Source organism: Danio aesculapii, chromosome 12, assembly GCF_903798145.1.
Source record: "Danio aesculapii chromosome 12, fDanAes4.1, whole genome shotgun sequence".
Taxonomy (NCBI): domain Eukaryota; kingdom Metazoa; phylum Chordata; class Actinopteri; order Cypriniformes; family Danionidae; genus Danio; species Danio aesculapii.
Window position 1 is genome coordinate 3,167,216 of NC_079446.1, and position 27,429 is coordinate 3,194,644.

Below are 27,429 nucleotides of genomic sequence, written 5' to 3' on the forward strand. Positions count from 1 at the left end.
GTTCACGTTACTGGTGTTCACTGCGCAGGCGCGCTCTGAACACGTGACCCTACCAGAGCCGCTGCTCTAGAGGAAGCTTCAAACTCCGTTGAAAAATAAGGCAACACTTTTATGCGTTTGTTCGGTACTATCTTTAACATTCTTGAGCTAACTTGCAGTCTATGGTTAACACAAACACACACACAATTGGTTTTACATTTGCTTATTCAGACTATCACCTTCTTAACATAATTTTAGGGAAGCATTGTTTGCTAATTCTAAATAGCGAATCATATTAGCAGCCAATGATTATCAAAGTACAACATTCTTCCCAGTCAAATAATCAGTGCTAATGTTATTTTAAAGTCAAAATTTCGATATGTAACCCAATATTTAAAGTAAACAATATATGTATATAAAAGTTGTCACTAATCAAATATACGAATATAAAACCAACTTTACCTCAATATTTTACTATTTACTCATCGTCAAATCTTTATGGGGTTTTTGTTGAGCACAAAAGAAGATATTTTGTACTTTGATAATCATTGGCTGCTAATATAATTTCACTATTTAGAATTGTTAAGTGAAACTATATTAAGGAGAAAGTCAGAATATGCGAATATAAAACCAACTTTACCTCAGTGTGCTGTGTTACTAAACGTACATTTGTGGACGTTTACTTTTTCAAACACCATGAAGTATCATATCTTATAGGCACATTAGTACAGCTGTAAAATGTGTAGTGTTTTTTTGATTGAGTGGCTTTTTGATTGTAAATGTTATTATTTAGAATTGAGGTTCGAAATGCATCAAAGCATTGATTGAGGTAAAGTTGATTTAAATTCACACATTTTTGACTTTCTCCTTAATAATATCATTTCCAAAAAGTGTTATTTGCTAATTCTAAATAGTAAAATCATATTAGCAGCCAAATGACAAAGTACAACAATGTTCGCAGTCCATTATGTAGTGCTAATGTTGTTTTGAAGTCATGCTTGCATGTGACTTCAGACCAATATACTCAAAGTACCATGGTAAACAATATAAGGAGAACCATTTCACAAGTTGAACTGAATGAATGTGCGAATATATATTTTGAAGAATCTTGGAAACTGGTAGCCATTCTTAGGAACAAAAATACTATTGAAGTCAATGGCTACTGATTTCCAACATTTTTCAAAACATCTTCTTTTGAGTTCAACAGTAGATAGAAATTAAAACAGGTCTGAAATTAGTAGTTGGTGTGTAAATAATGACTGAATTATCATTTTTTTGGGTGAACTGTCCTTTTAAAGGTATAGTTAATTTACTTACCATCAGGTCATGGAAGATGTTGGAGACCTTTCAGTTTAGTAGAACATAAAAAAAAAGATTTAAATGGAAACCTCAAACCTTTTTTTGACTTAAAATGCAGATAGTCAAACTGTCTTTGATAATCTACTGAAGAAAAAAAGTCACCTACATCTTGGATGGCCTGGGGATATTTTCATCTTTGGGTGAACTATCCTTTTAAGATTTAAAGTGAGTGTATTTGCCTGCAATGAAGCTATTTAACATATAAAAAGCTATTATGATGTCGTTTCTTCTGGCAAGCATTCACTTACTGTGTGAGTTATTGCCCTTTTCAGCATGTTTGCTTGTGTTCAGAGAAGGACATTGTTTTGTGCAACTTTTAGTAAAAGTTTATATGTTACAAACATCTTTGCAATGGTAAAATTAAAACTACAACAACAAAAACATATAATTGACATTTAGGTGGGATCAATTATTAGAGTCAGGAAGTCCATTCTTCTCACGAATGATACTGAACCAGAGATCCTCATCTCCACAATTTTTTTTTGAAATCTCTGACTGAAATTTACAAGTTTCCTATCTGTGTGTTTCAATTTGAAAGGAGCAGCCTATACAAATCATTCAATACTAAAAACATTTGAAAATATATAAATATTAATTAAAGTTCACATTGGGTTACATTAAAAATAACCACGAAAGACAAAAAAATATTTATTTTTCAAAACATAATCTTCCGAAAAGCAAAATTACATAATTAACCTTTCAATTTTACACCAAAAAGCCAAGAATAAACACAAACACACAGCACTGATCTCGGGTATCATTTTCAAACATAAGAAAACAAATAGCAAACTATGCAAATATTGAATTTTTATGAATGCTAATTATTAAGAACTATTGATGTTGTGTTTTCACTTGTAAAGTCTTTTTATTTTTTTATGAAGCCCATGAACAGTGTATAAAATATAAGTATATACATAAAATAACAAATAAGCAAAATAATTACAATGAAAAACCATACAAATAAAAACAAAACAAAGAAAAAGTCAGAAACAACTAAACACAGGGGTATTAAAAATAGATATTGGAAAAGCTAAATTTAAAAGTCATTAAACATAAGCAAACAGATAAAGTTTTAGAGACTTTTCATCAAGAAAAGTCGTTTGGCGGTCGTCGCGGCTGCAGTGCGCATGCGCGGCTCAGTTTGAAGCCTGGCTGGCTGCTCTTCAGGATGGCCGCGGATAACAATGTGCTGCTGGGTTTAGTGGAAGAATTCGTGTCCGGACAGCTTGATAGCAAGGCTACAGACACCTCCACAGGTATCTCATCCATCAATCTATCTCGTCTCTCGCCACTTTGATCGCTGACTCCAAAATAAAGCTCTCCGAAAAGCCGCGTGTGATGCTGTGTCTGAATGCCGAAAGCTAGCCACCACATCCTGCACACACACATACTGTGGCTGCTGACAGGCGCTCAACACAAACAGCAAACCTTTGTTACAACTGCACGACATTTTTGATGATTAATTCTTTCAAAACACGAGTTGCCATGCCGTCGTTTCCTTTATTTACTGTTTGGGTGATTGTCTGCTAGGCTGCTAGCAGAGCACCTTCAGTGAACCTGACTGTGTGTACTCAATATTGAGATAAAGTTGGTTTTATATTCACTCATTCGTTCATTTTTAATCCGTGACAACTTGTGACACGGCCCCTATATCTATTGTTAATCTTGCTACTTTGAACATTCGGTCTGAAATATCATGTAAATACGACTTCAAAACAACATTAGCACTATTTAATTGACTGAACAACAATGTTGTACTTCGATTGTCATTGGCTGCTAATATAATTTCACTATTTAGAATTGTTTAGTGAAACTATATTAAGGAGAAAGTCAGAATATGCGAATATAAAACCAACTCTACCTCAGTGTACTGTTACTAAACCTACATTTGTGGACGTTTACTCTTTCAAACACTATGAAGTGTCATATCTTAACTCGGTCCTGGAGGGCCAGTGTCCTGCATAGTTTAGCTCCAACACTAATTAAACACACCTGAACATGCTAATCAGTGTCTTCAAGATCACTAGAAATCTATAACTAATCTAAACTGTGCAGGACACCGGCCCTCCAGGACCGAGTTTGCCCACCCCTAAGCACATTAGTACAGTTGTAAAATGTGTAGTGTTTTTTGATTGAGTGGCTTTTGATTACAGATATTAATATTTAGAGGAAGTTTGAAATGCATCAAAGCATTGATTTGACTTTCTTTTTAATAATATAATTTCCAAAAAGTGTTCTTTGCTAATTCTAAATAGTAAAATCATATTAGCAGCCAATGACTATCAAATTACAACAATGTTCGCAGTCCATTATATAGTGCTGATGTTGTTTTGAAGTCATGCTTGCATGTGATTTCCAGTGTTGGATAAGTAACTTTAAAAAAAGTAATGGATTACAAATTACTGACCATTACTGGAAAATTGTAATCTGATTACATTATTCAGATTACTAATTACTTTGAAGTTACTTTTAAAACATAAAATATACCTAAAAAATATGAAATAAGCTGCAGCTCTTTCAGAAATTTAGTATTCACAGAAAAACATTACAATATGTTGATGACAGCAGCTTAAATTCAAAATACTTAAAGAGTTTGAATGGCCCAAAAGCAGCTACGCTTCTCTTCACATTCAGAAGATGCCTACACTCCCGATCCTGCACAAAAATGTTCAATTTAGCCAGTTTAGGCTCTGGGTGCCGGTGTCCTCCTTGGCGATGAGTAGATTGCTTTCTATTCCAGTGCTTGAACAACTTTCTGGTCGAGTTAAAAGCAGTCGAAAGTTTTTTTTTTTTTAGACTGCATTTCGCAGCAATATTTTTGTTCAGTTTGATGTCTGTATTTCCACTTGAAGAAGCAACCACTCTCGCTTATTAACTGACGTTGCAGCAGAAAACGTGATTTCAAAAACATTTTTTTCTTCCAAAAACTATATTTTTAATGCAATTACACTGACTTTAGTAACTAATCCAATTGCACAAATTTAAAATGTAATTCGTTACATTACTGCATTCCTAAAAAATGTCATTAGAATACAGTAACCCATTACTTAGAAACGCGTTACACCCAACTCTCGTGATTTCAGACTAGGCATGAGCCGGTATAAGATTCTGACGGTATGATAACCTTGGAAATAAATATCACGGTTTAATGGTATCACGGTATTGAGATTACTGCTCTAAAATATATTCTTTTTGAATGTCTGGGTAAAAAACAAATTCTTTTCCCCCTTTGTTCACAATACATTTTCATTTGGGAAAGATTAAAAATATTTTGGAACAGTAAACATGTCAGGCTAAATAGTTCTAATAAATCTTTTACTTCTGCTGTCTTCATTAGTTTCAAAAACACAGATTTCTTGACAAACAGCATCTTTAAATATCTTTTCTGGTGGAGATACTGTTGTCCTAAAAAAAAAAAACGTTAATAAAAAGTTTTACACATACCTTAGGAACGGTATAGCATAAAATTTTGACGGTTTTAAAACCTTGACTTTTCCAAACCGCGGTATACCTTGAACACGGTTATCATCCCATGCCTATTTCAGACCAGATATTCAAAGTAGCATGTTACAAATTGTCACTGGTCAACTTTACCCCAATAAGAGAAAGTCAGAATATGCGAATATAAAAACAACTTGAACGTATTTACTGTGTGTTTCACTAAACTCTTTCAAACAAAGGATCATATCTTTTAGGCACATTTCAAAACGGCATATTAGTATAGTTGTTAAATGTGTATTGTGTTTTTACTGTGTAATATTTACTCACTGTACACATGTAAGAGTGGCTTTTGATCGTAATTATTAATAGGGTTGAGGGTTTCCAAGCATCAAAGCATTGATTGAGGTAAAGTTGGTTTTATGTTCCCACAGTCTGGCGTTGTCTTTAATAATATCATTTCCAAAAAGTGTTCTTCGCTAATTGTAAATAGTAAAATCATATTAGCAGCCAATGACTATCAAAGTACAGCATTGTTCACAGTCCAATAAATAGTGCTGATATTGTTTTGACATCATACTTGCGTGTGATTTCAGACTAATCTACTCAAAGTGCCATGGTAAACAATATAGAGACCGTGTCACGAGTTGTCACTGAATGAATATGCGAATATAAAACCAGCTTTACCTCAATGTAATCTTTACTGACTTACACAAATAAGAGTGGCTTTTGATTGTAATTAATTATCAATATTTAGAGTTGAGGTTCAAATACCAATAGTTTCCAAGCATCAAAGCAGTTTAATGTAAAACTACAAATAGTACAAATGCGCATGCGTTTTTAACATGATTTACACAAGACACACACTAACATTTAATTCAATGTTATAATAATAAGAGATTATATGCTGAATTGCTGACTTATTTGGAACAAGAGTCATTTTGATGACTTTTAACAAATTGTATGTTAGTGTATGCAGCTAATAAATAATAATTAACTGGTGTTTTTACGATATTATACTTTGCGAGTATCATTCTTGACCCATTTGACAGAGACAATTAGTTTATATATGTATCTGTTATGCTGATTGGCAATTGGACATTATTTATAGTATATCTGAAAGACTAAAGTTGAAGCTCAATTTCAGTTTTGCATTGTAAGTTCATATTATACCTTTATTTTTATTTGGCAAAACTGAAATGAGAATCTCGTCTCTCTTTCTCTCTTATAAATGTTGCTTTTGGAGAAGCAATAATTTGTTCATGCCTCAGTGGTCATTTGCAGTGTATTGTGTTTGTCATCGACAATAAAACCTAACTTTTTTGATCATAAAATTAAGCATTTATCTATCTAAAGCACTTGATATCACCAAATATAATTTGTATTTGTTGTATGTAAGTCTAATCTTAACGTCAAAGTCAGCTTTGTTGTCAGTTCTGCCTCATGTACATACATACAGAAAACTAAAGTTACTCTCAAACCCTAGGTGCATACAAGTAATAAAAACACTACAAGATGAATGTAAATGTACAATAAATACAAATAATTTTAGTAAAAACGAAAATACAAAAAAAATCTATAAAGATCTCATTTATTTATAATGCAAGTTAGCAGAATCTTTTTTTTAATTAACTATATGAATATTTGCAACTGCACTATTTTTTCCACTGAGTAAAATTGATATGTATTTTTTTATCAGGAATGTACTATGTAGCACAACCCATTTTTTTTATCAAATATGACATTACATGACTTAAAACATATGAAATCATTACATTTTGTTTCCAAATGTTTTATTCAAGGCTTCAGTTTCTTTCTTTTTTTAAGGTGTCAAGAACGGGCAGTTCACAGTTCTCCAGCTGGTTGAAGCATTGGGGTAAAGTTTTCTATATTGTCCACCCATCCATCCACCCATCCACCCATCCATCCACCCATCCACCCACCCATCCACCCACCCATCCATCCATCCACCCATCCATCCACCCATCCACCCATCCACCCATCCATCCATCCATCCACCCATCCATCCACCCATCTATCCATCCACCCATCCATCCACCCATCCATCCACCCATCCATCCATCCACCCATCCACCCACCCATCTATCCACCCATCTATCCACCCATCCATCCACCCATCCATCCACCCATCCATCCACCCATCCATCCACCCATCCACCCATCCATCCATCCATCCATCCATCCCTCTCTCTCTCTCTACATATTATCCTAGTGCATACATATGTGCATCCCTAGATAAAAGTACAAGTAGTGCTAATAGTAATATAAGTGAGGATTTAATGTGTGCATTCATGTTGTTTTTTCGTTAGACTCCATTGGCGATTTGTATTTGCTGTGAGAAATGCATTATAAACCTTATTTTATATTTGTGTGTATGTTATGTTTGTGAATTTAGGGTGAGTTTGACCAGCTCTCAGCCTCAGACTCGTGGCCGAGGAGTTCAGCTGCTTTCTCAGGTTTTGCAGGAATGCTACAGCAGCCTGTCGGAGCGCGAGGGTGAGACATTCCTCAAGCCTTACTTTGAATACTTTTGATCTGAATTAATTTCCACAGTGCTGGCAACGTGGTATTAGGGATTTTTTGTTGATCCAGTCACAAGTGAACAATGCTAAATACTAGTTTTGAAGTTCTAGCTATCATATCCAAAATAAAAGTTTGTTTTTACATAATGTATGTGTGTATTGTGTATATTTACTACATGGCCTATATATATATATATATATATATATATATATATATATATATATATATATATATATATATATATATATATATATATATATATATATAAATACACACACGCATAAAAACATAACTATACAAAACATTAATATTTACATGAATATTTATTTTTTATATATGTATACGTGAGCAATATCACACGAGTAGCATTGCGATATAGATGTATATCAGCACTGATGGGAGGCGTGCTTTGGCTCGAGGCCACAGGCCGAGTGCCTTAGTATCCCACCAGGGATAATATATAGCCATATCACACTGCTACAAGTGACATTGCGTTTATACAACAGTTCGATGGCATAATCGTGTATATAAAACTAAAAATCAAGCACAGAGAGTCTCAAAAACCCTTTTTTAAATGAAGAACTACATTCTTCTGCGATTTATTCACATCTGCAGCTAACCATCAGAACAGCAGAAACCATTGCTAATACACAAACATCACTTTAGAGCTAGTATTTAAACAATTCTCTTGTGTGATGTCTAAAATGATGACAAAATATGTGATTTTGCTCACGTTTAAAGATTATAAAGCTGAACAGCATGAAATGCCATCAGTCTACAGAGATTTCCCAGTGTTTCTTTGTTGCTATCGGGAGATCACAATAATTAACCCTGAAAAAGCCAAAGCAAGCCGAACACTACCAAAATACTATGGTATAAATACAGCACTACAACATACAAAAAGAGAGAGATCGACTTAGTGTCACTTACTTGTTTTATAAAGATTTGATCAGCTGTAGTTTGAAACATACGCTGAAAAAATGCTGTTTTTCTCCCCTATGGACTTATTATGCGGTCTCTGTCACCATCTTGTGTAAAACATTAGCCATCTTTGCTCTGCTCAGTATGGCAGGCTGGCTGCCAAACCGCTGAATCTCAGAAATTATGAATATTTAAAATAGCCACTATCCTCATAAATAAACTGCATAGTTGCAATCTAAACAACTACATTCTCGCCTAAAAAGCCCCAAAAGTACATTAGCTGTCCAACAGCTGCAATATTTGTCAAACTAGAATTCCCTGCATGACACTTCACTTTATATGATTTTTTTGTTGACATTATTGTTATGGTACTTTATATATATATATTTATTTAATTTATATAATTATATATTTATTTTTTTATTTTTTTATTTTTTTTTAATGAAATGCAGTAATTTATCTTTAATACCTATTAGTATTTTATGTTTCTACTGTATTTTTAATGTACAATTCTGGAAACCACAACTGCAGTCCATAAATGTACTGTTTTTACAGTGGTATGGGCCTCAGGTAGAATGATGATCTGTGTTTGACTTTCATTGATCATTGTGGCTCGTCTAACATGTTTTGTTTGCAGTGGAGGTCCTGATAGCGTTCTATGAAAACAGACTGAAGGATCACTATGTTATCACTCCACATGTTCTTCGAGGGCTCAAAGCTTTGGTGAGTGAGCACTTTTGCTTTTAAACAAGCTTGTAATTATTGACTCTATTAATGATTTTTGGCTTTTCTTTCAGGCAAAATGCTCAGTTCTGCCTCCAGGTTCAGCAGTGTCCATTTTGAAATCCATCTTCCAGGATGTTCACGTTCAGGTAATGGTTTTAGCTTGAATGTAGTATAAACCAATTCATTTTCCATTGACCTTGCCTCAAATAAGATATATTTATGCTACTGATCTAAAGTTTGGCATTAGGAATATTTTTCTTCATTAATAATGCATCAGATTGATGAAAAGTGAACATAAATGCATTTATAATGTAACAAAATATCAAAAAAGTATTGTCGTATTTATGTTTTTATATATATTAGAATTGTTTCTGAAAGACTAATGTTCACAATTTACAAGTTATATTTGCTAATGTATATACTAACATGAACTAAGAATGAACTATGCTTGTACAGCCTTTGATAATCATAATTCAACATTTACTAATGCATTATTAAAATACAAAGCTGACCTTATTAACATTAGTCACTGTAAGTTAAGAACTAACAATTGTATTTTTATTAATGTAAACAAAGATGAATAAATAGCAAATGCACAAACGAATATAACCTCATTGTTAAGTGTTTCGGGAGCAATGAAAAGTCAATTTTATAATGTATTGCAGTGGAAAAGAGATTTCAAATTGTGATGATAATATATTGCTTAATATTACTGTTTTTAGTAGTCAAATTGGTACAGCCTTGGGTTTCAAACTTTTCAAAAATTATGCACAGTATCTTTAGCTAAATATTTTATTATTTGCTGTAAGCTGAAATAACTATGTTTCCATCCAAAGATGTTAATTAAATTTATGCACAAAATTGGATTATCGCATAAAAGACGTGGGAATAAAGCAGCGTTTCCATCCAATAAGTCAAAGAAAGCAAACTCATCACTTCCTGATTAACTGGCGCCAAATATCAATAGTAAAAACAGAATTTGCTGCAGTAGGAGAAGCTGCGAGAATCTTTTCTTTATTTAATGAATTACTTGCGCCTCAGAAGACAATGCCGACACGCAATGAACACGTGGTGGCATTTGAAGACGTGAGACTCGGCGCACAGGCGCTCTTGACAGTTCTGGAGATCATTAATGTGTTTTATAATGACCAAAACAACATTTCAGATGTTTTACAGTGTGCTCAGCCTGCTGGTTTATCCATTTATACACATTTTTATCATCACATGATATCTTATAACAAAATCACATGACTTTTTAAATGTGCATACTGGAATTTGTTCACTAAATGTGTTTCCATCATAGTTTATGCTTATCTTTTTTTTTATATATCCAAAATGCACATAACAATAGGTGGATGGAAACAGATAATGTCATGTATGAGGATAAATAACTCTATTAAAACGTTAACTAATCTACATTCCTGAAAATCTTGTCTGATTATCAGCACAAGTCATTCTTATATCTTTATTAACAAAGGAGTTGTAATATTCGTCTGTGTTGTTTCTCTGCAACAGTCTCTGATGGTGGCAGAGCGATCATGTGTTTACAACATTCTTATCAGTCTGATGGAGTCCAGAGAGGAAGGTACATTTTCTTTTTTCAACTTTTTAGTGATGTACAGTTAAAGACAAAATTATTAGCCCTCTTTTAAAAATGTTCATTTTTTTTTTTAAACTATTTCCTAAGTGCTGTTTAACTGGGAGAATATTGTTTTCAACATAATTTTAAACAAGAAACAAGATTGCAAGATACTAGTAATCAGCTTAAAGTTTTAATGTCTTAAATTTCAAAAACAATATTAAAAAGTCTTAAATTTGTTGAAGTATTGTCTTAGTTGTCTAAGTTTTTTGATGTTTCTTTCATTTGTCTATGTAAATTTGCCCAATAATGCAGACACCCATCCACTTACCGGCAGTCCATCTCAATAAAACTTTTAACAAAACTCTATTTACCAATATGGTTTTAACTATCTTTCTTATAGGAATATTTGGCTAAAAGTTCTCCATTTTATTTAGAGACCATAAAATGGTGAAGGCACTGACCAGGACAGACTGTTGTACATTTAGTTTATTATAATTTTCTGTAGGAATGAGTTTTAAACCACAGCGGTTCGAACTGTAGTTCTGCCGAGTGACTAAAAAGTTATCAGTATTGATGGTAAAAAAACTGTACATTCTAGTCAAACCATTCTTCTGGAATCTTATACCAAAAACGGACATAAGAGCAGTATTAATAGCTAAAAATGTGCGAGAGCGTTGATATTGTGTGATTGTATCGTATGCAATATGGAGCAATTAAGCATGGATGTTAAATCAAAAGTAATTCACAAATACTTGATAATGAAATGATTTAATGACAATATCTTGCTATGTCTACAACTGAATTAATTACAAAATAACTGTATGTAATGATGAGATATGAAATGATAAAACATATAATATAAATTGTACCCAGCTTAAATGTAAAATTAAAGTTACCAGAGGTAGAAGGAGAGACACAGGGGGAGGGAGAGAAAGGCAAAGAGAGCAGGCCCAGAGGTTAGCCTGATTGCAGTAGAGTCAGAGAAGATAGACTCCAGAGGAGGAGAGGAGCAGAGCAGGAAAGCAGACCAGGAAAAGACAGGCCAGGAAAAAGAGCCAGAGCAGCGTTTTACCATCCATTTTGTATCTTTCTCGATCATGTGACTAAAGCCCAGATTCTGAGGCATTCAAACTGACCAATCAACATGTGACCACATCGTAAAACCCCCAAAGTCCACACACCAGGCCCTGATCTTATCAGTATCTGCCTTTGGAGTCAGTATGGACCTTCTTGAGTCTAAAAGACATGTTTTGCCATATAAACAAATGCATATGATAATTTTAATTCTTACAATTTTAAAAAGGAAAGTTACAGTATGTAAAAAAATGTATATAATTAGGGTTTGCTACATTATTGATATGGTATTGACACATGTTTTAAAATATCCGGCTAATACATAACTAATTAGAAGTTAGTAAAAATTAAACGTGAAACAAAACAAAAAAGTATAAGGCTGTTAAACTGTCCCAACCTGAAGCATTTTTAGCCCTGTATAAGTGTGAAATTTCATTCATGAGGGTCTTAAAAAGGTCTCAAAAAGTCTTTCATTTGACTTGGTGAAACCTGATTAGGGTAATTAAGCAAGTCATTGGACAACAGTAGTTTGTTCTGTAACCGATTGAGAGAAGAGAGCTAATCATTTTCAGCTTAGCATTTAATTTTTTTTATTTCAGCTTAACTAAAAGAAAAAAAAACTTGCATAAAACATAATAGGAAAATGTTGATAAAACATAGTAGGAAACCATGTGAAACATGTCCTTGCCATTAATAAAGTGCTAATAATGTTGTGATTGTATATAGATGAGCAGCAGTGTAATGCCTCGTTCACACTAGCGTCGACTTCGTAGCTGCCTGTCGCTCTGGGTGGCGACCTGCTGCGAACAGGTCTGTGTAGGTATATACAGCATAGAGCAGTGTTTCCCAACCCTGTTCCTGAAGGCACACCAACAGTACACATTTTCAACCTCTCCCTAATCAAACACACCTGAATCAACTTATCATAACATCAGAAGAGACTCCAACACCTGAAGTTAATGGGTCAGATAACGGAGACATCCAAAATATGTACTGTTGGTATGCCTCCAGGAACAGGGTTGGGAAACACTGGCATAGAGAATACAACCGGCCTCTGCAGGGAGCAGAAAGAGGATCATGTGAGCTCTGCTGGTGCTCCTATTGGCTGTCACTCAATAAAGTTGCACTTCATTTGCATAAAGTAGTAGAATTCCCAACTTTGTCGCGTCGCTCGACATGCCCATCTGGTCGCCAACGATTGCTGTCCCCCGCGAAGACTGCTGCCGCTGAAAGTAGCTTTTCTTCCTTTGAAATGAATGGTCGCTTGCCACTTTGCCATTGCGAGTCGCTCGTAGTGTGAATGAAGCTTAAAGCGTCAGTTCTGAAATATCTCCTTTTTCGCAGAGCTCAAAGGTTTGGGTGCAGACTTCATTTTTGGGTTTGTACAGTCAGTGGATGGAGAACGAGATCCACGCAACCTCCTGCTGGCCTTCCAGGTGGCCAAGAACATCATTCACAGGGGTTATGATCTCGGTTAGTAAACCTGAAATTGCAGATATGATTAATATATTTTACATTAAAAATGCATAAAGATGCAATTAGAATGATCTGCTCCACTTTATATTAGTCGGCTTTAACTACTGTGCAGCAAAATATAAATACAATGTACTTACTGTGTTGATAATGTAATGCAGAACACTTCTGATGCTCTTGAGGTGTTATGGGTAGGGTTAAGGGTGGGTTAAGGTGTAATGGATGGACAACAGTGTAATTACAGATGTAATTATATGCAGATCAATCATAAGTACAATGTAAAAACATCTATTTACACTTACAAACACTGTAACAAATAATTAAGTTTAAGCACAAGTACTTATTAGTTAAGGCCAACTAATATAAATTAGGACTGAATGATCTATATTATGTATTATAGTTATTTTTATTTAATTAATCTCTATTTACTCGACAATTTGAAAATTTGAGCAGATAGTTGATTGGATAATGATGTCTTAATTTCTTTCAGGTAAATTTGTAGAGGAACTCTTTGAAGTGATGTCCTGTTATTTCCCCATAGACTTCAGCCCTGTAAGTGCTCCTATATACAGTCACACGATGTAGCTTTTCTCATTGTACCCTAAAACTCTGTACATTTTTTAATGACTAGATCACAGTCTTACAATACTGATCAAAAGTGTGGGATCTGTAAGATTGTTACAGATGTTTTTGAAAGCAACTAGCAATGCTCACCGAGGCTGCATTTATTTGATAAAAATGTAATACTGAAAAATATTATTAGTTTATACCACCAGTTTCTACTTTTTTTCTATCTATCTTGAAAGCTATTTATTCCTGTTGTTTATACTGTATATTTCAACATCATTTCTCCAGTCGTCAGTATAACATAATCCTTCAGAGATCATTCTAATATACTGATTTGCTGCTTTGCATTTTTTTGTGTTGTCTGTGTTCATTTTAATAACCATACTTTAATGAAAAAATAAAAAATAACCTAAAAATAAAAAAAAACTTAAAAATAATTATTGAAAATAACCTAAGATGCTGACATGGCATTAAATAAAAGTAAATACAGTAATAATATTTTAGTTTTTTTGTAAAACATACTATTTTTTCAGGATGCTTTGATTAATAGAAACATTTTAAAAGGTTTTGAATTTTTTTTTATTTATTTTTTTATGATGATAAAACATTTAATGACATTTAATAACATTTAAAGTTTTTATGTAAAGCGTGATGCTGTTTTTCGGGACGCTTTGATGAATAATGAATTCAAAAGAACAGCATTTATTTTAACTAGAAATCTTTTGTGACATTATAGATGCGTTGGCCTTCTGATTAGTTCAGTGCATTCTTGCCGAATGAAACTGTTAATTTCTTTAAAAGTCTTCAGTATCATGTGATACTTCAGAAATGATTCCAATATGAAGATTTTCATTCATTCATTTTCTTTTCGGCTTAGTCCCTTTATTTAATAAGGGGTTGCCACAGCGGAATAAACTGCCAACTTGTCCAGCATATGTTTTACACAGCAGATGCCCTTCCAGCTGCAAACCGCCACTGGGAAACACCCATACACTCTCATTAACACACACATAAGCTACAGACAATTTAGCTTAATTCACCTATTGCGCATGTCTTTGGACTGTGGGGGAAACCAGAGCACCCGGAGGAAACCCACGCGAACACAGTAGAACACGCAAACTGACCCAGCTGAGGCTCGAACCAGCGACCTTCTTGCTGTGAGGCGATCGTGCTACCCACTGCGCCACCGTGACGCCACAATATGAAGATCTGCTGCACTTTATTTCTTATTATGATCAAGCCATTAATACTAACCAGTGCGAGAGAGCAAAATCAGTATCGATACTAACCAAAAGCAAGATTGTATTGTTTTAAAATTCCAGAATCGATACTTATCGAAATATCATTATTGACACCACTACTCTTGGGTATCCTTGCGCTTCTTTTCAGACTGCTTTATATAGCTAATGGAAAAGAACTGTTTATTTTAACCAGAAATCTTTTATGACATTATGAATGCCTTGACCTTCTAATTAGTTCAATTCATTCTTAATAATATCAATTACTTAAAAGCTGACCTTAACAGAAATATCCATCAATACAACAACCCCTAATGAGACTTGACAGGAAAACAACTGGACTCCTGTTTTTTTCCCTCTGTCTTTCTCTTTTCAGCCACCCAATGATCCTCATGGAATCACACAGGAAGAGCTTATTCTTTCTCTACGGGCTGTTCTGACTGGGACGCCTCGGTTTGCGGAGGTAAAACCTAAACTCAATTCCCTCTTTTAAAGACTCGACTCAATAAGCCTTTGTGTATCATTGTACTCAATGCCTGTGTGCATCAATAGACTGGAAATTATGCAAATGGTTAAATGAATGGGTCTTTTGTAGATGTGTGTGTGTTTGTTTATTGTGTTTTGTTTTCTTTCCCCTTGACAGTTTCTGTTACCATTGATCATTGAGAAGATGGACTCGGATGTTCAGAGCGCTAAAGTGGACTCCATGCAGACTCTGGTACTGATGTACAGTTGAATTCAGAAATATTAGCCCTCCTTTTTTTCAAATATTTCCCAAGTGATGTTTAATAGAGCAAGGAATTTTCACAGTATTTCCTATAGTATTTTTTCTTCTAGAGAAAGTCTTATTTGTTACGGAGACCCGGAAGGGATGTGATGGTAGGGGAAAAAATGGGTGGGAGAAAAAAAACAAAGATGTTTTGCGAGGGAATGCAAAGATGTTTTGGGTTCCCTCGCAAAACTGTTGTTTGACAAACACTTCCTACATGTCAACCATCCCTTTTTGCCGGAATACTCTCATATTTTACTATTCTATCCTGCTATCATCCTATCATTAAGTATTTTCCCATATTTCTCACATATTTTTAATCTTGAAAGCACGCTGAGATTAATATAAAAATGTCTGCATTCACCAGAAATTCATTTGCTGGTCTTCACGTTTGATAATAGAGGTGTCACTTTAAATGGCATGATCTGCCATCAGGTTATCTTATGGAGTGCATGCGTCAGTCAGCGCTTATACATGCATTCGCTGATTCAGAGGTTGCATTTGAAGGGCGGTGATCGACGCACAGCTTTAATGGAAAGAAAGTGAATGCAGACATTTTTATATTCATTTCAGCGTGCTTTCAAGATGAAAAATATATGGGAAAATACTTAATGATAGGATGATAGCGGGATAGAATGGTAACGTACGGGAGAATCCCGGCAAAAACAGGAGGGTTGATGTGTATGAAGTGAGCAGATAGTGTTTGTGGAAAAACATCTTTGCGAGGGAACGCAAAATCTTAAAAATATATTTTCCTATCACTCTGGGGTTTTTTTTCACCCACCCATTTTCTCACACCCTGTTTTTTTCTCTCACCATCACGTCTTTTCCGGGTTTTACCTAGAATAAAAGCACTTTTTAATTGTTTTAAACCCATTTTAAGGCCAATATTATTAGCCCCCTTAAGCAATATTTGATTTAGATTTGTCTACAGAACAAACAATCGTTGACAATACAATGATCTGCCTAATTTAACCTAGTTAAGCCTTTAAATGTCACTATAAGCTGAATGCTAGCATCTTGAAAAAATATCTAGTCAAATATTAAGTGCTGTCATCATGGCAAAGATAACAGAAATCAGATATTAGAAATGAGTTATTAAAAATATTATGATTAGAAATTAGTTATTAAAATATTATGATAGAAATGAGTTATTAAAATATTATGATTAGAAATGAGTAATTAAAAATATTATGATTAGAAATTAGTTATTAAAATATTATGATAGAAATGAGTTATTAAAAATATTATAATTAGAAATGAGTTATTAAAAATATTATGATAGAAATGAGTTATTAAAAATATTATGATTAGAAATGAGTTATTAAAAATATTATGATAGAAATGAGTTATTAAAATATTATGATAGAAATGAGTTATTAAAAATATTATGATTAGAAATGAGTTATTAAAAATATTATGATTGGAAATGAGTTATAAAAAATATTATGATTGGAAATGAGTTATTAAAAATATTATGATTAGAATTGAGTTATTAAAAATATTATGATTAGAAATGAGTTATTAAAATATTATGATTAGAAATGAGTTATTAAAAATATTATGATTAGAAATGAGTTATTAAAATATTATGATTAGAAATGAGTTATTAAAAATATTATGATTAGAAATGAGTTATTAAAAATATTATGATTAGAAATGAGTTATTAAAAATATTATGATTAGAAATGAGTTATTAAAAATATTATGATTAGAAATGAGTTATTAAAAATATTATGATTAGAAATGAGTTATTAAAATATTATGATTAGAAATGAGTTATTAAAAATATTATGATTAGAAATGAGTTATTAAAATATTATGATTAGAAATGAGTTATTAAAAATATTATGATTAGAAATGAGTTATTAAAAATATTATGATAGAAATGAGTTATTAAAAATATTATGATTAGAAATGAGTTATTAAAAATATTATGATTAGAAATGAGTTATTAAAAATATTATGATTAGAAATGAGTTATTAAAAATATTATGATTAGAAATGAGTTATTAAAAATATTATGATTAGAAATGAGTTATTAAAATATTATGATAGAAATGAGTTATTAAAATATTATGATTAGAAATGAGTTATTAAAATATGATTAGAAATGAGTTATTAAAATATGATTAGAAATGAGTTATTAAAAATATTATGATTAGAAATGAGTTATTAAAAATATTATGATTAGAAATGAGTTATTAAATATTATGATTAGAAATGAGTAATTAAAAATATTATGATTAGAAATGAGTTATTAAAAATATTATGATTAGAAATGAGTAATTAAAAATATTATGATTAGAAATGAGTTATTAAAAATATTATGATTAGAAATGAGTAATTAAAAATATTATGATTAGAAATGAGTTATTAAAACTATTATGATTAGAAATGAGTTATTAAAACTATTATGATTAGAAATGAGTTATTAAAACTATTATGATTAGAAATGAGTTATTAAAAATATTATGATTAGAAATGAGTTATTAAATATTATGATTAGAAATGAGTAATTAAAAATATTATGATTAGAAATGAGTTATTAAAATATTATGATTAGAAATGAGTTATTAAAAATATTATGATTGGAAATGAGTTATTAAAAATATTATGATTAGAAATGAGTAATTAAAAATATTATGATTAGAAATGAGTTATTAAAAATATTATGATTAGAAATGAGTTATTAAAAATATTATGATTAGAAATGAGTTATTAAAACTATTATGATTAGAAATGAGTTATTAAAACTATTATGATTAGAAATGAGTTATTAAAAATATTATGATTAGAAATGAGTTATTAAAAATATTATGATTAGAAATGAGTTATTAAAACTATTATGATTAGAAATGAGTTATTAAAACTATTATGATTAGAAATGAGTTATTAAAACTATTATGATTAGAAATGAGTTATTAAAAATATTATGATAGAAATGAGTTATTAAAAATATTTGATTAGAAATGAGTTATTAAAATATTATGATTAGAAATGAGTTATTAAAAATATTATGATAGAAATGAGTTATTAAAAATATTATGATTAGAAATGAGTTATTAAAATATTATGATTAGAAATGAGTTATTAAAAATATTATGATTAGAAATGAGTTATTAAAAATATTATGATTAGAAATGAGTTATTAAAAATATTATGATTAGAAATGAGTTATTAAAATATTATGATTAGAAATGAGTTATTAAAAATATTATGATTAGAAATGAGTTATTAAATATTATGATTAGAAATGAGTAATTAAAAATATTATGATTAGAAATGAGTTATTAAAAATATTATGATTAGAAATGAGTAATTAAAAATATTATGATTAGAAATGAGTTATTAAAACTATTATGATTAGAAATGAGTTATTAAAACTATTATGATTAGAAATGAGTTATTAAAAATATTATGATTAGAAATGAGTTATTAAAAATATTATGATTAGAAATGAGTTATTAAAACTATTATGATTAGAAATGAGTTATTAAAACTATTATGATTAGAAATGAGTTATTAAAACTATTATGATTAGAAATGAGTTATTAAAAATATTATGATTAGAAATGAGTTATTAAAAATATTATGATTAGAAATGAGTTATTAAAAATATTATGATTGGAAATGAGTTATTAAAAATATTATGATTGGAAATGAGTTATTAAAACTATTATGATTGGAAATGAGTTATTAAAAATATTATGATTGGAAATGAGTTATTAAAAATATTATGATTGGAAATGAGTTATTAAAACTATTATGATTGGAAATGAGTTATTAAAACTATTATGATTGGAAATGAGTTATTAAAACTATTATGATTGGAAATGAGTTATTAAAACTATTATGATTGGAAATGAGTTATTAAAACTATTATGATTGGAAATGAGTTATTAAAACTATTATGATTGGAAATGAGTTATTAAAACTATTATGATAGAAATGAGTTATTAAAAATATTATGATTGGAAATGAGTTATTAAAAATATTATGATTGGAAATGAGTTATTAAAAATATTATGATAGAAATGAGTTATTAAAAATATTATGATTAGAAATGAGTTATTAAAAATATTATGATTAGAAATGAGTTATTAAAACTATTATGATTAGAAATGAGTTATTAAAACTATTATGATTAGAAATGAGTTATTAAAAATATTATGATTAGAAATGAGTTATTAAAACTATTATGATTAGAAATGAGTTATTAAAAATATTATGATTAGAAATGAGTTATTAAAAATATTATGATTAGAAATGAGTTATTAAAACTATTATGTTTACAAATGTGTTGAAAAAAAAATCTCTCTGTTAAACAGAAACTGGGAAAAACAAATAATAATTCAGGAGGGCTAATATTTTTCTGACTGCTTGACTTACTAGATCAGTGCTTTTCAGGATTGAGATTTTGCATTGGTGTTTATGTGGAAAGACGCAGCAGGCTGGCAGCAATTTGTTTACCATGCAAAATTAACAAACAGCATCATGCATTCAAATTTATATGGTCATTTTCAAGAACGAGTGCACGTCACTCGAGCTATTCATAATGCCGTCTGTCTAATTTGACTAAATTGTGTCAGACGCATTTCTGTTTATCAATTTAAATAAGCGATTTGAATGTACGCCAACTTACTGTGGATGTATTTTGAGTTATTATATTTAAATAACACTAAAAACTATCATAAATATTGGTTCTTGGAAAAAAGAAATAAACAGAAGGATGCTACGTATAAAAATAAAATTTAAGCTTGTTAAATATTGATCACATTATTTTAATGTGCGATTCCCGCTATTAGCAAGCCATTTACAAATCATTAACAAAGAGTTTTAGCTCAATAAACTACTAATTAGGTGCTTATTAATAGCAAGGTAGTATTGGATAGGATTAGGGATGTAAAATAAGATCAAAATTTATAAGTGGTAGTAAACAGTTAATATCTTAATAATAGGCAGGTAATAAGCCAATAGTAAATGTCTAATCATCTTGTTTAATCCCGCACTTTTTCGCAGCGCCGCACGACAGAATCTCGCATTATCAAACTCTAGTGTGACCTCAGCTTCAGTCCCCTTTAAATGCAATGCTTCACTGTTGCTCTGGCTGAAAATACCTCATGAAAAAAATGAGACATGTCAATGTGTGCTAAAAATAAAGTATGCACTGTTTCTCTGTGTGCTAGGCTGCCTGCGGTCAGACATACAGCCATAAAGAGCTGGCTGAATTCCTTCCAGGCCTTTGGAGCTCAATACGGAGAGAGGTAAGAGAGAGCAGAATGAAACAATAGACTCAGGAACTCACAGGTGCTTTTCTCATATAGTTAGCGCTCTACGGTAATCTCGAATTAGCTCTCTACATAATATTTTCCCACCACTTTATGCCAAGTTTTTGAACTTTAAATCGCTACAGTGTGTTTCTATGAAGATCTGGTAATGTGTTATACAAAACACATGCTCAAAGCGTTTCTTTCTACAGCTCTTAAAGGGACAGTTCACCCAAAACGTGAAAGATAATTACCTCACACACAAAGTGATTCTAAACTTTATTGAACTTCTGTTGAACACAAAATAAGATACTCTGAAGAATGTTGGAAGTCAGTGACTTTTTTTTCCCTTTGTGTTGGTTTGGAAATGGGTGGCACTGAAGCTCAGTGGTTAGCACTGGCGCCTCACAGCAAGAAGGTCGCTGGTTCGAGTCCCTGCTGGGCCAGTTGGCTTTTCTGTGTGGAGTTTGCATGTTCTCCCCGTATTGGCGTGGGTTTCCTCTGAGTGCTCCGGTTTCCCCCACAGTTCAAATACATGCAGTAAAAGCGAATTGGGTAAACAAATTGGCATTAGTGTGTGAATGCAGGAGTGTATAGGTGTTTCCCAGTGATGGGTTGCGGCTGGAAGGGCATCCGCTGTGTAAAACAGCTGGAATAGTTGGCGGTTCATTCCGCTGTGGTGACCCCTGATAATAAAGGGTCTAAGCCGAAGTAAAATGATGAATGTCTTGTAAATGATGCAGAGTTTTCATTTTTTTGTGTGTAAACTGTCCCTTTAAACTCTAGAATTGGGTTAATCTTGATTTAGCTTTCATTATTTTGGCATAACAAAAGAAAGCACATGTAATCTGACTTAAAATGCATTCTACATGCATGATGGCTGATTAGGGAGTATTAATCAAGAAGTAATATGTAGTAACTCCTTACGACTCATTTAAAACTACTTTTGCAAAGTTTTCTTCAGTAAAACTTTTATAGTTTGCTTACAATTTTGCCTTCATCATCAGAAACTTCATCTACATTAATCTTGTATTAATGTGTCATTTTTGATATTAGCATTTTAGCGCAAATATTTGAATGAATAAAAATGAGAACGATGAGAATGAAATAGGAATGAGAAAAAAACAGAACATAAAAGTGTAGCTAAAAGTCTTGTGGATACATAAACACTGCTTTTGATTGGTTTATTTATATGGGCAAGTTATATTTTGCTTTTTTATATTTTGGGTTTTTTGATTTAGATAAAATATAAGATAAGCAATAGTAAATATATTTAAAAATTATAATTGAAGATGTACTAATACTTGAAAATAAAAAATTAGTAATATATCATCACATGAATTTACTAATATTGTGGACCTAAAAGCGTAAACATTTCCAAGATAAAATGAAAAATAATTAATATATTATGACATGAATTTATTAATTTTGTGGGCCTAAAAGAACGTAAATATTTCCAAGATAACATGAAAAATTATTAATGTTTTATAGCATAATATTATTAATATCGTGGACCTAATAAAACTTCCAAGATAAAATGCAAAAAAAATGTAAATATACTTTTTTTGTGGGGAAAAATGGGTCTTTGAACAAACACTTTTATAGCTATTTTTGTATTTATTTTATAAAGCATTTCTATTATATGTAGCTATTGATTATATTTGTTAGTTTATTGGATTCATGTGTGTGTGTAGGTTTTCCAGACGGCCAGTGAGAGGGTGGAATCGGCTGGTCTGTTGGCTCTGAGCTCAATGGTGTCCTGTCTTTCGCACTCTGTGCTTAATTCTGACTCGGAGGATTCCCTGCAAGTCTTTCTGAGCCTTGTCCTCAAAGGTGTATATATATATATGTATATGTGCACACATTAATCAAGAAATTAATCAAGAAATAACAGGTTTTTAAAAAATCTAATAGAATTTGTTTTGAACATGAGCAACTTGGTGATGATAGAAATCAACTATCCCATTAATACAGTGATGTTACTGTACATAAAGAGCAGAAATATCTGAGCCTATCTCGTCCTTTCAGACTGTCAGCATCATCTCTGTGAGCCGGATTTGAAGCTGGTGTGGCCAAGCGCTAAACTCCTGCAGGCCGCAGCCGGAGCCTCATACAGAGCCAGTCTGATAGGAACGCAGACCGTCATTCCTGCCCTGCTGGACCAGTACAATAACAGGACGCAGGTACAGTTTTGTGATTACACACTCAGTGCTTACATTTTCCACATTATTATTATTATTGTTGTTATTATAATTATTATTATTGTTGTTGTTATTATTGTTGTTGTTACTGTTGTTGTTATTATTGTTGTTGTTACTGTTGTTGTTATTATTATTATCGTTATTATTATTGTTATTATTATCAGTATTATTATTATTATTATTATTATTATTATTATTGTTGTTATTATTATTATTATTGTTGTTATTATTATTATTATTATTATTGTTGTTATTATTATCGTTATTATTATTATTATCGTTATTATTATTGTTATTATTATCAGTATTATTATTATTATTATTATTATTGTTGTTGTTGTTGTTGTTATTGTTATTATTATTATTATTGTTATTATCAGTATTATTATTATTATTATTATTGTTGTTATTATTATCATTATTATTATTATTATTATTATTATTATTATTATTATTATTATTAAAGTGAGGTAGGTGATCTGCCAAAATGTCTTCTCCTGCCGTCCTAAGCCACACCTCCTGAAATCACAATCGTGCGCACCTTAAAGATATCAGAAATCCACTATCATGTCATTCACCAGTTAGAAAACTTTATAATACTACAATACCCAATGAAAAACTGTATTATATCTAGCACGCTTTCAGTTTTGTAGCAAGCAAAACTTGTCATAATGTGCAATATTTCATGCATGCAGGGATTGCTGGTCTCAGTCTCTCACACGCTTTGTCCTAAACCAACTATGGTGCTAAGCCGGCAGGGTGCAGGACTAAACCATACTTGCATGCTATTTCAGACCGACTATTAAGAGTAGCACGGTACAATATAGGGAGCGCGTCACAGGCTGTCATTGTTCAAAAATGAACCAATGTGAATATAAAACAAACTTGACCTCAGTAAAGCAGGCTCGGCGGAATAGCGCTATTTACTGATGCTTTGTTATTAAACTAAATAAAAATCTTCATTATCGATGCTGTAAAAGGCCCTTATGAAACTGAAAATAGTCACATCAACCAGAAGATTTCAGTGGCTGAACAACACTTCTGTGTATATAACCCATTCATAAAACAACACAATCTACATCAGCTTTGCGTGACTATAAACGTTTTAAAACAACATTACCTGTCTGAAAGAAATACTTCAGCCATGGTGTCATCCTTCCTCCAGCGTGCAAAACTAACTCCAATATTGATTCAGGATTTTAAATTGTTGATTCAGCATTTGATTTTACTGCTGTCACTCTCATGAGCATGTGCACGCGCAAACAGCGTATCATTTTTAGTCTTATGCCTTACCCAGAATATAAAAGTACATATGAATTCATTTAGATCATTTACTGTAATCATTACTATTGGAATGTGAAGAGACTTTTAACAGCACGTTAATAAATGTTTCTGAAGACAATCACCGACTGCACCTTTAAATTCATTTTGGAGAGCATAAGATATTGCATTGGAAAAATAAGCAAGTAAATATGTATACCACCACAGCTGCCCTTACCAAAATGGGTCACACTTTATTTTGGTGGTCCGTTTGTTGAATGAAGTTACATTGCAACTAATTCTCATTAGCTTATAAGTAGACTGTTAGGTTGGGGTTAGGGTTAGTTGACATGTACTTGCAAAGTTTCTTATAATCAGTTAAATGTCTGTTGAATGTCTGTATCAACAGATATTAAGCAGACAGTCTACTAATACTCAAATGGACCATCAAAATAAAATGTTACCCCAGAATGTTTCTTTAATGAGGAGTTCTTTAGTCACAGTAGTATTTGCAATGCTAAAATGTTTTGCATTTTCGTTGTCATTCATAATTTTTAAATTTTACTGTTATTAATTAATATTAAGATTATTATTTTATTATTATTTATTGTATATATGCAGTTGAAGTCAGAATTATAAGCTCTCCTGAATTATTAGCTCTGCTGAATATTTTTTCCCCAATTTCTGTTTAACTGAGAGAATTTTTTTTTTTTTATAGCACATTTCTAAACATAAGTTTTAACCATAGACGGTAAAAGATATGGACGTAGTATCTTTAACATCACCCATAGGTTTCTGAACACTGCAAAAGAAGCTACAAGTAGGCCCGGCCAAGCATCACCATTTTGTTCGCACCCACGGCGGGATACCAAACAAGGGCAAAGAGGCGGAGAGTGAGCGGAACTACAGACACCTGCTGGCATTTTGCTTAGACCTGGCTTAGACAGACTTTACTTTGGGAGAAGGGCTTAATACTTCATTACTTGTGACTCGTTTGAGTCCCTTCCACATGTGCTTGGTTGTACACCATATCAATAAAGTGTTTAGACTTTTAAAAACACTGTTGTAACACATTGACCCACTAAGCATTGTTCTTATGATGTTTTTCTACAGGAGGAAAACGAGAATTACATCCAAACACTTCAAAAATAGTCTGTGTTGGTAAATGCAGGGCTATTGATGAAATCCAGCATAACAGTGTATCGCAATGCTTGAGATGATTGTTCGATAGCCTACAGCTAAACAATCTGTCAGATTCTGGAGTGTTTTACAGGTCTAAAGAAAAATATAAATGATCCTAATTAAAACAAATACATTTATAGAGATGGTATATAAGTATATAACTTCACTCACCTGGGAAATGGAGGCAACTTGAACGGTTTGTGAGCACAATTAAGTGCACACAGCATGCCATATCATCTGATAATTGTCGGAAATGATCCCAAAAGGCAACTGACTGTGTAAAGAAACATTAACCAAAACAAAAATACGATGAATATGCCGAGTTCAGCAGCTAATCAGCCGGAATCAGCTGAGGTGACGAGACAGCAAGCAGAGACCTAGCTGTCACTCAAGTGACCACGCCCTTAATTATGCAGACTTAATATAGCCTAATATAAAGGAAACAGATGATTTATAAAAAAATTCACCCCCTCACAGTTGTCATGAAGTGTAATATCACCTATATGAAGCAGAATCATTCTTTGTACCAGGCTGTAAACCTTTTTTTCTGCTGTAAAGTTGGCCATTCTAACAGTGGGCTCAATAGAAATTTGCTCCATATGGAGCCAGGACTAGCGGAATTTCGATGAGTTGCAGTTATAGTTAGTTCCGTATTAGCATCCCGAGGGAGAGCGGGAGGTTGACGCTTGGTTTTAACTCATTTCTAATAACTGATTTCTTTTATTTTTCACCATGATGAGAGTACATAATATTTGACTAGATATTTTGCAAGATACTAGTATTCAGCTTAAAGTGACATTTAATGGCTGAAGTAGGTTAATTAGGCAAATCATTGTATAAGAGTGGTTTGTTCTGGAGACAATCAAAAACAAATATTGTGTAAGGGGGCTAATAGTATTTACCTTAAAATGGTTTAAAAAAAATTAATAACTGCTTTTATTCTAGCCAAAATAAAACAAATAAGATTTTCTCCTGAAGGAAAAATATTATAGGAAATACTGTGAAAAATTCCTCGCTCTCTTGAACATCATTTGCCAAATATTTGAAAAAGAAAATCACAAGAGGGTGAATAATTCTGACATCAACTATATTGATTTTTACGCATGGTTGATGTGTGTTGATCTGTGTGCAGTGTGCTCAGCGGCGCACCCTTCTGGAGGTTCTGCAGGGTTTCGTTCAGCCCACTCCGCTCAGCCGGCCTGCAGATGGAGGTATGTGAGAGGAGAACATGCTGAATACACATTCACCACCACAACAGACTTCTGCTGCCCTATTCACCTACTTAAACTACCTTATTAAAGTATCCACTTCTTTTTGTGAAGAGGAAGTACATAATATTGAGTGTTGAAACTACAGGTCAAATCAAAACTTAACCATATTAATCTTGTCAGCTTATATTGCTAGTTTTGTGGTGAACAATTCATCTGTGCATGTCATTAAGAACAAAAATAGCTTGCCTTTGTAATCTGAAGTGAAATCTGAAAATGCCCTTCCTGTTTGTTTTCAGTTTACTTCTCAGATTAGGTCTGTCTGAGGTATTGGGTCGTGGCTAACACTAAATATAAGATATAAATGTTTGTTTAACATGTTGATGTGTTTCTCTCTGTCTCCTGTATATCCACACACACACACACACATGCAGAGGAGAGTGTGTTGGTTGCGTTTCAGCAGTCGTTATGCACAGTGGTGTTTTCTGCATTGAGCGAGACGAGCGCTGGTCTGCAGGTCACAGCTACACGAGTGCTCACTGCACTATCACAGCAACCAGGTGAGCAGATACACATTTCTGAAAGATTGTCATGTATGTAGTCAACAAGTAAATTTTTAAAAGTAAATGTCAAGACAT

General features: G+C 32.2%; 1 protein-coding gene across 1 annotated transcript in view; it reads left to right on the forward strand.

Annotated features, from left to right (window-relative positions):
- Positions 1-2,474: 2,474 nt before the first annotated feature.
- Positions 2,475-27,429, forward strand: part of mms19 (MMS19 homolog, cytosolic iron-sulfur assembly component) — a 44,905-nt gene continuing 19,950 nt past the window's right edge. The window contains exons 1-15 of the mRNA XM_056468969.1: positions 2,475-2,594; positions 6,604-6,652; positions 7,193-7,293; positions 8,879-8,964; positions 9,039-9,113; positions 10,483-10,552; positions 12,968-13,096; positions 13,587-13,648; positions 15,278-15,364; positions 15,545-15,619; positions 20,860-20,937; positions 22,635-22,773; positions 22,969-23,123; positions 26,716-26,794; positions 27,226-27,351. Of these exons, the coding sequence (XP_056324944.1) occupies positions 2,507-2,594; positions 6,604-6,652; positions 7,193-7,293; positions 8,879-8,964; positions 9,039-9,113; positions 10,483-10,552; positions 12,968-13,096; positions 13,587-13,648; positions 15,278-15,364; positions 15,545-15,619; positions 20,860-20,937; positions 22,635-22,773; positions 22,969-23,123; positions 26,716-26,794; positions 27,226-27,351 (1,399 nt within the window). The 5' untranslated portion in view covers positions 2,475-2,506. The remainder of the gene's footprint in view (positions 2,595-6,603; positions 6,653-7,192; positions 7,294-8,878; positions 8,965-9,038; positions 9,114-10,482; positions 10,553-12,967; positions 13,097-13,586; positions 13,649-15,277; positions 15,365-15,544; positions 15,620-20,859; positions 20,938-22,634; positions 22,774-22,968; positions 23,124-26,715; positions 26,795-27,225; positions 27,352-27,429) is intronic.